We start from the raw sequence: 15,582 nt of genomic DNA, 5'->3' as shown, positions 1-15,582 counted from the left end.
CAATTAGTACAAAGTTGAGGAAAAAAATAAAAAAGCCTCCAAACGATAAATGTTGGCTAAGAGAAAATTGTTTCATCACAAATATTGGCTAAAGGAAAAGGTACATGTGAATTATACTCTTTAAAGCTTTAATAAAGTAAAATTAAAATAAATTTTCAAAATTAAAATTTAAATATTAAGTATATGTTATTAAAATTTAAATAATTATATATATTTTCTTCAATATGTGTAGAGAAAATACATGTATATAAGAAGTTTAATTTTTTTTCTTGAAAATGAAAGCATAATTTATTACTATTAGCTAAAAAAGATGATACAGTTGGAGAGAAAATATTGAAAGAGGAAAGAGTAAAGGATAGAGGGATATTTTACCTCAAAAAATATAAATGATAAACACGATATTTTATGTTGCTAAAAATCCTTTGATCCATATTAATTGTGGATCCACTTGATCCCTCAATCATGATCCAAATATAAAAAAATATCATCTAATGATTAAGTTAATAACAAATAAATAATAAAAAAAAATCAAAGAAAAAAAAATGATCATTTAGCTAATATTATTTATAAATTATAAAAAATAAGTTGTATTTTCAATGTTACATATATTTAATAAATGTTTTAAAATAATTATTTATTATGTACAGCTTAAATCAACACTTCAACTATTAGAATTTAACAAATGAAGGTACAAATGCCATTCAATAGATTACTATAAATTGCCTATATGGAGAATAATCAAATTTGTAGAATTGTGCTTCCAACTCCTCCGTATAGGAATGAGAACCAAACTAATTAACCCCTTTAATTAAAGACAAAAGTAGCTTCGGATTCTTGATGTTTGAAGCACTAACTTACCAGAATTAAAAATAGCATAAGATTCTTGATTGTTTCACTTTGCATATCCATCTCCATAAGACATGTATCACTGTGTCATTAAATAAGATGAAGAGTAATTTTACATTTTGATAGAGAGATTTCAATTTATGCTTATAAAATAGTTCAAAGTAAAATCTAGAAAAATCATATAAAAGAATTGAGCATTGAAGGCAAAATAATCAAGACCATGGAATTACTATCATTTAAGAAATGAAAAGAATTCAATTTAATAAATAGTAATTCTCACATATTTTTTGTGGTAAATTTGAAACTTGAGATCCTCTATATTATATTACTCTTTCCCCTGAATCTGTATCTCCATATAAGCGAAATTGAGAATATTCCTCCGTCAATATAACCATGGTTAGAATATCTACTTTTAAATAATTTAAATTGAAATTTAAAAGAACAAATGAATAAAAAAAAATAAATAACCCTCAAAGGCCATTAATTTTTTTTTTTAATTGTTAAGATATAAACTGAATCGAATCAATTCGGTTTAATAAGTTTGATTTTAAAATTTAATCGATTCGGTTAAATTTTATATTATAAAAATTTTGATTATTTTGGTTTGATTCAGTTTTGAAGAGAGAAAATCAGTTAAACCGAACCGAACATAATAGTAATTTATATGTTTAAATCGAATCAAATCGAACCAAATTGATTTTTGAATTGATTTATTTTTATGAAAAATTTATGAATTATATTTAATTATATATATATATATATATATATATATTAAATATATATAGCAATTCAGTTCGATTCAGTTTTTTACTTATTTTGGTTCGGTTCGATTTCTAAAATATATAATTCAATTTTTATAATTTAATTCGGTTCGAACCGAATGCTCACCCTTAATCATTTGGTGACAATGCTTGAACTAGTGATTCAAATGAGAGTTTCTATAGATTTCTTGACCGTAAATTTCAAGTTGTCTCAACTTTAGTGATATCTATAAAATATAAAGGAAAATGCTTGAGGGATCAAGTTGATCCGCATTAATTGTGGAACAATAGGAATAATAAAAGTCATTTTATGTATAAAAATTAAGTCATTTTACTAAAATATCCTTTAAATTATTTTTATGAAAAATAAAGAGATTTAAAATTTAAATTTTAAATTATATCTATTATATTTATTATAGCTATAAATTTTAATGCAAATTAAAAGTTTTATTTACTTTATCCCAACTCTTTTTTTTAATGAAGGATTTTCTTTTTTTTTTTTTTTAACTAGATTTACTCATTTAGAAAAAAAAAGTTATTTATGCAAATTAAATAAAAACTTAAAAATAAAAATAAAAAATATATCTTTATTAATTGATATTAAAAAAGTATAATATATATTACTTTATTATAATTAAACAAATGATCAATCTGAATTTAAATTGATTAAATTAACTCAATCGATTAAATTGATTTGACTAATGTATGTATAATAATAAATAATTAATTAATATTATAATTTCAAATGAATTCAATTGACTTAATTAAAAAAATATTTCATATAAATAAATTTTATATTTTTATCCAATTGAATCAATTAAAGGATTAATCTACTAAAATATATGATCAATTTAACATTTCACATATTTAATTAATTCAGTGAACTGAAATATATATTCAATTGAATCATTTAAATAATAATTGTTATAGTTGATCTAAATATATATGAATAATTGAACATAATGTGATATGTCGTATACTCAATTGATTCAATTAACTAAAATATGTCTTCAATTGAATCATTTAAATAATAATTGTTACAATTGACTCAAAATATATATAATTAGTTTGATTCAATTGACTCAAAATATATATTGTAAATTAATATAATATGACATATAACATGATCAATTGATTCAATTTACTCAATAATAATTGTCACAATTAACTCAAAATATATATAGTCGATTGATTCAATTGATTCAATTAACTCAAAATATATATGGTCAATTGACATAATGTAACATATTAGATAATCAATTGATTTAATTTGCTCAATTAAAGGCTTAATTAACAAAAATATATGATCAATATAACATATCAAATACTCAATTGATTCAATTAATTAAAATATATGATTAATGTGACATGTCACATACTCAATTGATTCAATTCACTAAAATATATATTTCATTAAATTATTTAAATGATAATTGTCACAATTAACCTAAAATATATATGATTAATGTGACATTGTACATAATCAGTTGATTTAATTTACTCAATTAAATATTCAATTGACTAAAATATATGATCAATGTGATATGTTATATACTCAAAATGATTCAATTGATTTAAATATATATTCAATTGAATCAATTAAATGATAATTATTATAATTGACTCAAATATATATGATCAATGTGATATTACACAAAATCAATTGATTCAATTAACTCAATTAAAAGCTTAATTGACTAAAATAAATTATTAAAGTAACATGTTACATACTCAAATTGATTCAATTGATTTAAATATATATTCAATTGAATTGGTTAAATGGTAATTTTCATAATTGGCTCAAATAGATATTATTAATGTAACATGTCACATACTCAAATTGATTCAATTGACTCAAATATATATTCAATTAAATTATAATTTTTGCAATTGATTTAAATGTACAAAATTAGTGTGATATTACAAATAATCAATTTGATTTAATTAACTCAATTAAAAACTCAATTGATTAAAATATATGATTAATGTGATATGCAATATACTCAAATTAATTCAGTTAACTCCAATATATATATTCAATTGAATCAATTGAATTATAATTTGGCAATTGACTTAAATATATATGATTAATGTAACCTTGCATATAATCAATTGATTCAATTGACTCAATTAAAAGCTTAATTAACTAAATATATAATCAATATGTCATGTCAAATACTCAAATTGATTTAGCTGACTCAAATATATATTAAATTGAATCAATTAAATTATAATTTTTACAATTGATATAATCAATGTGACATATCACATGCTCAATTTATTTGATTTATTAAAACATATATTGAATTGAATTCATATAGATCCATCCTATTTACTCAAACCAAATAAGCATATTAATGTATCTGTCACTGTCTAATTCAATTTCGTATCATATATCAAATTTAAATTAATTTTAAATTGAATAATAATTATTTAATTTAAATTAAATTAAAATCATTTTTTATTAAAAATAAAATAATTAAATTTAATTAAAATCAAAAATTAAAATTAAAAGTGAGATGAATAATTTGATTTAATTAAAATTAATCCTAATATTAACTGGTTATTTTTTTTTAACTAAACTAGCCATATTAAATGGCAATGGCAAAAAATTATGCATGTTGTACCTTACACTTTTTATGTAACATGATTTTTGTCAATTAGTACAAAGTTGAGGAAAAAAATAAAAAAGCCTCCAAACGATAAATGTTGGCTAAGAGAAAATTGTTTCATCACAAATATTGGCTAAAGGAAAAGGTACATGTGAATTATACTCTTTAAAGCTTTAATAAAGTAAAATTAAAATAAATTTTCAAAATTAAAATTTAAATATTAAGTATATGTTATTAAAATTTAAATAATTATATATATTTTCTTCAATATGTGTAGAGAAAATACATGTATATAAGAAGTTTAATTTTTTTTCTTGAAAATGAAAGCATAATTTATTACTATTAGCTAAAAAAGATGATACAGTTGGAGAGAAAATATTGAAAGAGGAAAGAGTAAAGGATAGAGGGATATTTTACCTCAAAAAATATAAATGATAAACACGATATTTTATGTTGCTAAAAATCCTTTGATCCATATTAATTGTGGATCCACTTGATCCCTCAATCATGATCCAAATATAAAAAAATATCATCTAATGATTAAGTTAATAACAAATAAATAATAAAAAAAAATTAAAGAAAAAAAAATGATCATTTAGCTAATATTATTTATAAATTATAAAAAATAAGTTGTATTTTCAATGTTACATATATTTAATAAATGTTTTAAAATAATTATTTATTATGTACAGCTTAAATCAACACTTCAACTGTTAGAATTTAACAAATGAAAGGTACAAATGCCATTCAATAGATTACTATAAATTGCCTATATGGAGAATAATCAAATTTGTAGAATTGTGCATCCAACTCCTGCATGTAGGAATGAGAACCAAACTAATTAACCCCTTTAATTAAAGACAAAAGTAGCTTCGGATTCTTGATGTTTGAAGCACTAACTTACCAGAATTAAAAATAGCATAAGATTCTTGATTGTTTCACTTTGCATATCCATCTCCATAGACATGTATCACTGTGTCATTAAATAAGATGAAGAGTAATTTTACATTTTGTTAGAGAGATTTCAATTTATGCTTATAAAATAGTTCAAAGTATAATCTAGAAAAATCATGTAAAAGAATTACTATCATTTAAGATATGAAAAGAATTCAATTTAATAAATAGTAATTCTCACATATTTTTTGTGGTAAATTTCAAACTTGAGATCCTCTATATCACACTTTCCTCTAAATCTGTCTCTCCATACAAGCGAGATGGAGAATATTCCTCTGTCAATATATTCATGGTTAGAATATGTACTTTTAAATAATTTAAATTGAAATTTAAGAGAACAAATGAATATTGAAAGTTAAATAAAAATAAAAAACCCTCAAAGGCCATTAAATTTTTTTTTTTTTTTTTTTTATTGTTAAGATATGAAAAGAAGTTAATTTTCAAAATAGAAGATGCTTGAGCTGCAGCGGAACAATGTGAGAAGGAAGTGCACATAAAAATCGTGAGGGTGTTAAAAGAAATACAGAATAAGAAATGGGAATAGGAATATTCAAAAACCTGGAGGTTGAATCTCGAGATTAGGGATGTGAGCAATCTTTGGCCAATCCACACCCTTTTCCTTCATACATCTTGCAGACAACTCGCGGCATCCTGTAATCTTCAACTTCTGTAAAGAAGTCAGTAAATGCATTCCCTCAGGCAGCGATCTCAAATCAGGGCAATAGGAAATTTCTAGCCGTTGAAGGGATGTGAGGTTGCCTATCCAATCTGGTAAAGCCATCAAACTAGAACAATAATCGATGGTGAGCTCTTGCAGGTTTGTCGCAAATTGAAGCCCCTTTGGTAGAGATGTCCATTCTGAAAGAAATCCAATAGAAAGAGATTGAAGACTCCTGAAACTTCCCCATTCAATGACTTCACCATCATCTACAATAAGCTTGGGGCAGTCCCGGATTTGCATTTTTGAAAGACAAGGAAATTGAGCAAGTTCAACCCCACTCCTCTTCTTCCTCCACCATCCTCTCAAATTATAGCAATCATTGAGTTCAATCTCTTGCAGTGATGGGAATAATGTAATTGATGGCGATGCCAAAAAGGAAGGCACCTCATCTGATATATACTCCAGAGAAACAAGTTCTTCAAGACAAAGGGTTTTTAGAGAAGGGAGTTGGTGCAATGGTGGTAGCTGCTTCAATTTTTTACAATGAAAAAGCTTAATTTCTACTAAATTTGTGATAGAAGACAACCAACTTGAAAATCTCACACCCATGAAAGATTCCACAACCAAGGATTGTAAATTTGGATGAGGTTCAAGCTTTTCTAAAAATAATTCATTCTTTTCAACTCCAGTCTCCTCGTAAAGAAAAGAAAAACTCCAACGTAACACCAAATACTGGAGGTGTTTCTTTTCCCTTAAATTCACTTGGTTGGACTCTATCTCAACATTTTCCACATTTATAAGGTCATGGAGGACAATCCTTCCCTTAAGTTGGTTTAGGCTATTCAATTCATTTAGCATAGCCCCCTTAGAGCCTTCATCCCATGCCACCACAAAATCTGACAGTTGGCGCAAACAAGTTAATTTCCCCAATCCAATTGGCATGCATCTTAGGCTCTCACATCCATTAATCATGAGGCACCTAAGGCTGATCAATTTTTCTATATCTCTCGGCAATTCTCGAAGCCTTCTACAATATGAGAGTATTAGAGTTTGCAAGTTTTGCAAATTATTTATGGACTTTGGGAGCGTTTCCATCTTACACCTAGAAATGTCAAGATATCTCAAATACTTCAATCTTGCTATTGAATTTGGTACTCCCTTTATATTCCACCCTAAATGCAAGGCACGTAACCTTTGAAAATTTGAAACCTTTTTTAATGTTACACTTTTAGGAAAACTTTCAAAAATAATGTCCTCATGCCCTTCACTTTAACCAGCATCTCAATTTCATTCAAAGAAGATGGCCAATATACATGATGGATTCCTTCATGAAACATTCTCTACTGCAAAGTACCTATCCTTTGCTATCGATTGTGCTAGATCATGGATAAGATCATGCATTTTATAACCATCCATACTTTCTGACTGATGGAAGAATGATCGACATAATAATTCATTGAAATCTTGATCTCAATATCCTCTAAATCGTCATCCTTACTTGAGCAGACAATGTATCCTTGCGCTATCCACAAACGAATCAATGTTTCTTTATCGAATTCGTAATCTTTGGGAAACATGGCACAATAAGTGAAACATTGCCTTAAATAAGTGGGCAAGTGATAGTAACTCAACTTCAGCACAGAAAGAACATTCTCATTCTCACTTGTTTGAAATGACTTTAATAAGTCACTTTCTAAAATGGAAGACCACTCACTCTCTTTAGTTTTCAAACTCATGAGGCTTCCTAAACTCCTTATTGCAAGTGGAACTCCTTTACATTTCTTTACCATCACTCTTCCAATTTTTATTAGGTTAGGATTCACCCCACCACCCCACTCTCCAAATGCTAATTTTTCAAATAAATCCCAAGCCTCATTGTCTGCTAGACCTTGCAAAACATATGGGTATCCACACCCATGACTGATGCAACTCTTGTACAACGAGTGGTGACTAAAATTTTACTTCCTGGGGCACCCACCAACAAGTAAGCTTTCAAATCATCCCATTTTTTCTGATCATCATTCCATACATCATCTAACACCAACAAATACCTCTTCCCTTCTAAATTCCCTTTAAGACGAATATGCACTTCTTCTAGTTCTAAATTAAGAACTTCACTATTAGTTGCACTTCCAAGGATCTTCTTAACTAGCAATTTCACCTCAAATTCCTCAGAAACACATACCCACATCTTCTTCTCAAAGTAATTTTTAACCTTTTCATCATTATACACTAACTGGGCAAGTGCAGTCTTTCCTAAGCCCCCAATGCCAACAATAGCATTCACAGAAACACTTCCTTGACTACTAGTTGGATTCAACAATGACAAAGTCATTTTCTCCTTATCTTTTTCCCTGCCTATTATATCAGGTTTCAGTACAGAGGATGTCTTCCTTCCACTACTTTTATCTCTCACATCTATTATTATTTTCTTCTCTAAATTGAGGCTAGAAATTTCATTTTCCACCTCTTTTAACTTCTCCCTAATGTCCTTAATTCTATGGCCCACCTTGAGACGAAACCAAATCTGATTTGAGGAGGAAAAGAAGTCCAATACCTACACATATATACAACAAGTTTTTATTAATTACTCTCTATGGATCTTGTGCATATGTGCTTTTTATATTTTTAATTAGACTTTTTTAAAATTATAATTTTTATTTACAATATAATTATTTTTAATTTATTTAAATTTATGATATAATTATAAAAATAAAAAACAACAATAAAATTTAAGCAATTAATTATAAACCTATTTAGAATGAGAAAGAATACATAAAAAAAACTTTTATGTTAATAAATCAAATTCAACATGAAATTATACAGAGGCTTTATAAATTATGTGCATAACAATAATATTAAAATAACATATAATATTTAAGAACCACTTTTTTATGGTTTGGCAATATTTTTTTTTTCCTTTCTTTTTCCACATGAATAATCAATTTCTCTCTACATTATCAAATAGTATTTTGATGAACCTTAAAATTCTTAATTTTATGATTGTTTGAAGACAACATTGAAAGATAATGGTACAAAATTAAAAAAGAAAAAACTTTTTCATAGATATATTAGTTAAATCAAAATTAAAAGAAGATTACAATTAATAGTTGAATTCTAATTAAAATATTATTAATTTAATTGAATATTAATTTATTTTCTTATAAACAAAAAAAATTTGGTGAAGAAGGATTTAAAAAAAAATTAATTTGAAAAAAATTAAATTAAATTTATAAAAGCATTTTAATCCGTTCATACATTTATCCTCTCTTTCTTAGTTATTTTTTTTAATAAAAATTTCATATTTACTTTGATCATATTTATTCATGAACTCCTAAATGTTTCTATATATATATATATATATATATATATATATATATATATATATTAAATAATAAAAACAATTTTAATAAGCATATTTGTTGATTTTAAATTAAAATAAATTATAATTATAGTTAAATTCAAATTCAAATAGCATTGATTTAATTAAATATTAATGTGAAAAAATTATTTTTATTAATTTAAAACATACAAGAATTAATTAGTAGCACAAAGTGGTTCTATATAATTTATAAATAAATATACGAATATAATTATTATTTTAATATTTTTAAAAAAGTTCAAGCTTTTAAAAAGGATGGATGATGTTAATGTAGAAAAATATTTGAATTATTTTTATCAATTGAACATTCAAATTATGCTAGTTGTTAAAATTGAAATTAATGTAAAAGTTTGTAGATTAAATTAATAAAATTAAGATATCTGACTAAAATAAAAGAAGTTCACAAAATTTGGAGTTTATTGGTCATTTGGCATAATAATAATAATAATAATAATAATAATTTAAAAAAGCTTTTTTAATAAACAAATTAAGTGGCTTCAAATTAAAATAAAATCTATTAAATTTGATATGAAAAGGAATTTATGAAAGAAAATTATAATACAGTAAAGTTGGTCAAGAAGTTTGCAATTGAATGTCCAGAATTTTAGAATCAATGTAGAATTGCATGTCCAAAGTTAATGATAAATTTATAATTAAAAATAATTTAACTTCATAATTTTAAGTATCTTTGCTTTATATTATATTTTATATTAGACAAAATGAATATTTAGAATTAAATTATAATTAATTTATACCTAAATTAATAAAGAAAATATAAATTGAAATTGAAATATTTAACTTTTCAATATGGTATGAATATTTTCTTCTATAAATACCTGTGTTGCGACTTTCCTTTGGCCTTGCACCATCCCCCTCAAGTCATGAGTTGCCATCTCATCTACCAATTCCTCCGCTTCATACACAATATCTTGAAGCCTCCTTATCCAAATTTGTACAGCATGGCTCTGCTCTTGCTTCTCCTCAGCATCTACAAGTACAGCTTTTACAGTGGAGAGAGAATTTCCAAGCTTCTTTAGATCATCTCTGGCACAGCAGACCAATCCAATTTCTTGGAAAGCAAGCGACCCCAGCTTTGTTAATACTTGTTCTAAGATACTGAATGGAATTTGTCCAGCCATTATTAATTCTTGAAGAATCGTGAGAAAGATTAATGGAAATTGGAAATGAAAAAGATTGATGATAATGGAAATGGAGATGAGAAAGATTGATGATAGATAGGTGAGTCTGAAGTCCGAAGATGCATTTATAATCCTTACAGAAAGAATCTGCATTACTTTGGGTAGGAGAAGGAAGTAAGGCATTCATTTCCTTCTTTTCAGAAAGTGTAACAAAAAGGAACAAGTAATATTTTTTGATTGATCTTTGGTTAAATCCTGGCTGAGAACAACTACTAAAAAAAAAAAAAAAAAAAAAGCTTTATCTAATTTTTTTCAATGTTAATTTCTTTTAATTGTTTTTTGAAAAAATCATTTATAATAAAAGAATTCAATTAAATTCACAAAATTAAAGGATTGAATTCTTTCATTCCAAAGAATTAATCAAAAAGAAATCAGCTGAATTTAATTCTTGTAAAATTTTCTAAATAAGGAGTTAAATTTTTCCCTTTTATAATTTTTTCCAATAACCTTTAGCTGGTATAAGAGTCGTCTCTAAAGCTCTGAGAAGAACAATATTCAATTAAGTTTGATCTAACAATTTTTTTTTTAAACAGCCTATCTAATTAATATCTTAATTTGAAAATTTCATGGTTATGAGAAAAATAGCTAAGATTGATTTAATTGGCAGTACTCAATCAACACTCCCATTAAGCAATTGCAAAAGTTATTTATTTTTGGTACAATCTGTGGAAGTAATTTTTCCTCCCTTGACGTTGCGCCTCAGTGCTTGTAAGTTACAAATTACAGGATCAAATTAATCCTAAATCAATTCCCTTGCATGGCGTGAACCAAACGCTGCTGCTCTGATAGAAAACCTGAAGCCAATTTATTGGTAAATATTAGTCTTTTCATGATTAATTAGTTTATCACCAATGTAAAATAATATATATTTATTGGTAAATATTTTTAAATCAAATAACATTGCAGATTAAACTTTTTTAACTTTTTACTACGAATTTTTTTTTTCAATGGAATTTTTTACTATTTTCATTTTTTTTCTTATATGTTGGACTTTCTTTTATATAATATTTCGTGATTAATATATTATAAGTGTCTTGAATTTAGGCCCATTGGAGTTTGAAGCCCAAAGCCTTACATGAAAGGCCAACGGTTGCAGCAACATAAATTGATTGCTCATGACAAGGAATTGTATTCGTTGAGTTGAAGCCCATGATCCATCATGCAAAATTCTCCTGCTGAGCATTATACATGAAGCTTCTTCCCACCATGAGCATGGCTAATCTTCCGTATTGTGAGGCATGCATGCATGCACTCAATCACCATTTTGAAGGGTTATTAGGTAGTCTGTGGTGTTTCTTTGTAATTACTTTGCTTTTATTATTTTCAATATTTAGATAATAGTGAACATGAACTTATAAGGAATGATTCTATGAGTAGAAAGGTAGCTGTAAATGTCCCTGGTCAATAAATTGCAACTTCGTAAGCTTAACAATCGTTAGCAGAATAACTTCAAGGCATTTGACAGTGTAAATCATGTCTGTGTTCCACCATTTTTTTGTCCTATATACTAAATCAAGTTTTCTGTCCATATGAAACTCATTTCTTCTCCAAAGACTTGGTGCTTTTAACATAAGGAATTACTAAAATACATAGACTTGATCAACTAAAGCAAAAAGCAAATCTCAATTAATTAACAAGATTTAGTTAGTGGCATAATCATTACAGTTAATTAGATTCTTAGTTAGTGGCATAATTATTATAGTTAATTAGATTCTTTCCCTTTTTTTTTTCTTTTAAAACTAAAAAAGGAGAGGTGATGGTGTTATCTCAACATAAACGGAGGAAATATAACAAATGGTGCTCCCTCCATATAGATAGTATAGCACAGATTACTAAGTTGTAAGCGATGAAACAAAGAGAAGAACCTAGATTTTCCTCGACAAGCCATCCTAATCCTCTTCAACTGAACAGGGCCTTGAGTCTTGATTTATGGGGAATTTACCACTTCTCTGGATTTTGTTGCTTCTCACCCATTTGATAACAGGAAAACATGTTTCTGTTGCACAGGGAGAATTATTAGCCTGCAAAAATTCAGATAGAGAAGCTCTTCTTGACTTCAAAAGGTTCTTCAAGATTCTGAAAACTGGCTCTCCTCGTGGCAAAGAAGCAATTGCTGTTGCTGGTGGGGAATAATTTGTGACAATACCACTGGAGCTGTTATTGCAGTTGATCTCCGGAATCCATCTGATTATGATTCTTTTGGCAGGTATGATCTTTCATCGTTAAACGGAGAGATAAGACCTTCACTCACTAAACTCAAGTCCTTGAAATATCTGGACTTGAGTTTCAACACATTCGATGGCAGCATTCCTGATTTCTTGTCCTCTTTGGAGAACTTGCAATATCTAAACCTATCAAAAGCTGGGTTTAGTAGTGCCATCCCTCCAAATCTTGGAAACCTCTCTAGCTTGCAGTTTCTTGATATCTCTTCTGATTTTCAAGACCTAACAGCTGATAATATTGACAGGGTGACTGGTCTTATCACACTGAAACATTTGGTAATGGATCAAGTAGACTTTTCAACTGTAGGAATAGGATGGGTTGAAACATTAAACAAGCTTCCATTTCTAACTGAGTTGCATTTATCTTTCTGTAGCCTATCCAGTATCACCTATTCTCTCCCTTTTATTAATTTTACTTCACTTTCAGTCATAGACCTGGTCATAACAACTTCAATTTCATGTTACCAAATTGGATTGTGAATATTCGCACCCTTGTATTTGTTGGCATCAGCAGTAGTGGCTTGTACGGAAGGATTCCACTTGGTTTCAGTGAATTGCCAAATCTAAAGTCATTGGACCTTAATAGTAATGAAAATCTCTCAGCAAGTGCCTCCCAATTATTCTGGGGAAGCCGGAGAAAGATAGAAGAAATTGATTTTTCAATCAATAAGTTACATGGAAAACTTCCAGCTTCCCTTGGAAATACGACATCTCTCATTTATCTTGATTTGTCAAACAATATTGTCAAGGGTAGGATTCCAAGCTCCATAGGTATGCTCTGTAACTTAAAAAAAGTATTCCTGTCGAATAATAACTTGACAGGAGGTTTACCAGAATTTCTCCAGGAAACAGATAACTGCCCTTCTAAAAGTCCTCTGCCCAAATTGCTGAACTTTGAGTGCACTGACAATCAGGTAGCTGGTAGGTTGCCAAATTGGATGGGTCAACTTAAAAATCTTGTTATACTCTATTCAGAACGTAACTCTCTGCAAGGTCCAATCCCCCATTCCTTTGGAAATTTGAAGTGTTTGTCTGAGCTCAGACTTGAAACAAACAAACTCAATGGCAGTCTCCCAGATAGTCTGGGTCTGCTCTCTGAGTTATTTGCCCTCAATGTTTCCAACAATGAAATGTCAGGTATTATCTCAGAAGCAAATTTTTCGAGGCTAAGTAAATTGAAGTACTTGGTACTATCAGATAATTCATTAATTGTGAATGTCAGTTCTGATTGGGTTCCTACATTCCAACTCTTGGACCTTGAAATAAATTCATGCTATCTAGGCAATTCGTTTCCTGCTTGGCTTCAGTCTCAAAAACACATTAAAGGTGTTTATCTCTCAAATACTAGTATTTCAGGTTCTATTCCAAACTGGTTCTGGAACATGTCAGGAATCTGATTCGATTGAATGTCTCTTTCAATAGTTTAGAGGGTCATTTACCAATTCCATTAAATATATCTCTCTCTCTGCAGTTGTTGATTTGAGCTCTAATCACCTCAAAGGATCCATTCCTCGTCCAGGTGTTGAAGTCCAGCTCCTAGATTTTTCAGATAACCGTTTCTCTTGTCCTCTACCAGAAAATATTGGTCAAATCATGCCAAACTTGGGTTTCCTTTCTATTTCCCGAAACCAGATTATAGGTGCAATCCCAGCCTCAATTGGAGAGTTGTCGTCACTTATAGCCCTTGATCTTTCAGGTAATAATCTAACATGAAGCACTCCTCCAAGCATGGGGAATTGCTTCTCCCTCTCCGATTTAGATCTTCAGAAAAATTTTTTGTTGGGAGTGATTCCAGAATCTCTAGGCCAGCTAAATTTGCTTCAAACACTTCATCTGAGCGACAACAGATTATCAGGAGCAATCTCATCAGCTCTCCAGAATTTGTCGATTCTGGAAACTCTAGAACTGGGAAATAACAGGTTGATTGGAAATATTCCACCTTGGATAGGAGAAGCATTCCCAAGTCTCAGAATACTTAGACTGGGATCAAATGCCTTTTATGGAGAAATTCCCCCTGCACTTTCAAATTTGAGGTCATTGCAAGTCCTGGACGTGACAGAAAACAAGTTGAACGGCACCATTCCGGCTAGCTTTGGTAATCTTAAAGCCATGGGTAAAATTCAAAATGGACTCCATTATTTGTTCTATGGCCGTTTCTCATTTGGCGGATCATCATTACATTTCTTCCAGGAAAACTTAAATGTCAACATACATGGGCAGCCTCTTGTATATACCAAGATGCTTTCCCTTCTTACCCTTCTAACTAGCATAGACCTTTCAGGAAACAATTTATATGGACAGCTGCAAAGTTGGTTGGTTTGGTGTTTTTGAATTTGTCTAGAAACCGCATCAGTGGCCAGATTCCCAAGAGCATTTCAGAATAGCAACAGCTGTCATCTCTTGTTCTCTCCTGCAATGAGTTTTGGGGTCCAATTCCCCCAAAAATGTCTTCAATGTGATTTTTGGCATATTTAAATTTGTCCAACAATAACTTGTCAGGTGTTATCCCTTACACAGATCACATGATGACTTCTAGTGCATCCTCTTTCATCGGAAACCCTGGTCTATGTGGCAGTCCCCTTACTGTAAAGTGTCTACACGGTGATCCAAACTACAGTGTCACCACTGAGGCTGACAATGCTAATGGCTTCATTCACAAATGGTCTTGTTTGAGCATTGGGATGGGATTTGCAGTAAGTTTATTGCTTCCTTACTTGGTTTTTGCAATCAAAAGACCTTGGGGTGACATATACTTCAGTTTTGTGGATGGAATTGTTGACAATTTCTCAAACTGAGTTTTTTTTTTTTTTTTTTCTTTTTGCAAGTTTTCTGTTTCTTGAACAATTTGCTGATTTATTCACTACTCTTATCTGTAAAAATGTTGTATGAATATTTTTCAGTTTCTTTTACGGTGGCTTCCTTTGGAATAAATCACTAGCAAAATA

At 28.7% G+C, this 15,582-nt stretch overlaps 2 protein-coding genes, 1 long non-coding RNA gene and 1 pseudogene across 3 annotated transcripts; 1 reads left to right on the top strand and 3 right to left on the bottom strand.

Moving 5' to 3' along the window:
- Window positions 1-646: 646 nt before the first annotated feature.
- On the bottom strand, window positions 647-5,451 carry LOC131173330 (uncharacterized). The gene is made up of 3 exons (XR_009143582.1): window positions 5,355-5,451; window positions 859-928; window positions 647-767 (listed from the first exon to the last, which is right to left on the bottom strand). It is a non-coding gene; the product is annotated as an uncharacterized LOC131173330 (long non-coding RNA).
- Window positions 5,452-5,723: 272 nt separating this feature from the next.
- Window positions 5,724-7,624, bottom strand: LOC131172841 (putative disease resistance protein RGA3). The gene is made up of 2 exons (XM_058134376.1): window positions 7,253-7,624; window positions 5,724-7,043 (listed from the first exon to the last, which is right to left on the bottom strand). The coding sequence occupies exons 1-2, from the start codon at window positions 7,622-7,624 to the stop codon at window positions 5,724-5,726; spliced, it is 1,692 nt and encodes a 563-aa protein (XP_057990359.1).
- Window positions 7,625-7,716: 92 nt separating this feature from the next.
- Window positions 7,717-10,434, bottom strand: LOC131172840 (disease resistance protein RGA2-like). Its single transcript, XM_058134375.1, has 2 exons — window positions 10,053-10,434; window positions 7,717-8,391 (listed from the first exon to the last, which is right to left on the bottom strand). The coding sequence occupies exons 1-2, from the start codon at window positions 10,353-10,355 to the stop codon at window positions 7,717-7,719; spliced, it is 978 nt and encodes a 325-aa protein (XP_057990358.1). The 5' UTR covers window positions 10,356-10,434.
- Window positions 10,435-12,344: 1,910 nt separating this feature from the next.
- On the top strand, window positions 12,345-15,432 carry LOC131172839 (receptor-like protein EIX1; annotated as a pseudogene).
- The last annotated feature ends 150 nt before the right edge of the window (window positions 15,433-15,582 follow it).

The sequence above is a fragment of the Hevea brasiliensis genome, chromosome 14 (assembly GCF_030052815.1).
Source record: "Hevea brasiliensis isolate MT/VB/25A 57/8 chromosome 14, ASM3005281v1, whole genome shotgun sequence".
Lineage (NCBI taxonomy): Eukaryota > Viridiplantae > Streptophyta > Magnoliopsida > Malpighiales > Euphorbiaceae > Hevea > Hevea brasiliensis.
Note: the sequence above shows the minus strand (reverse complement) of the source record. Positions and strands in the feature narration are given on the sequence as shown.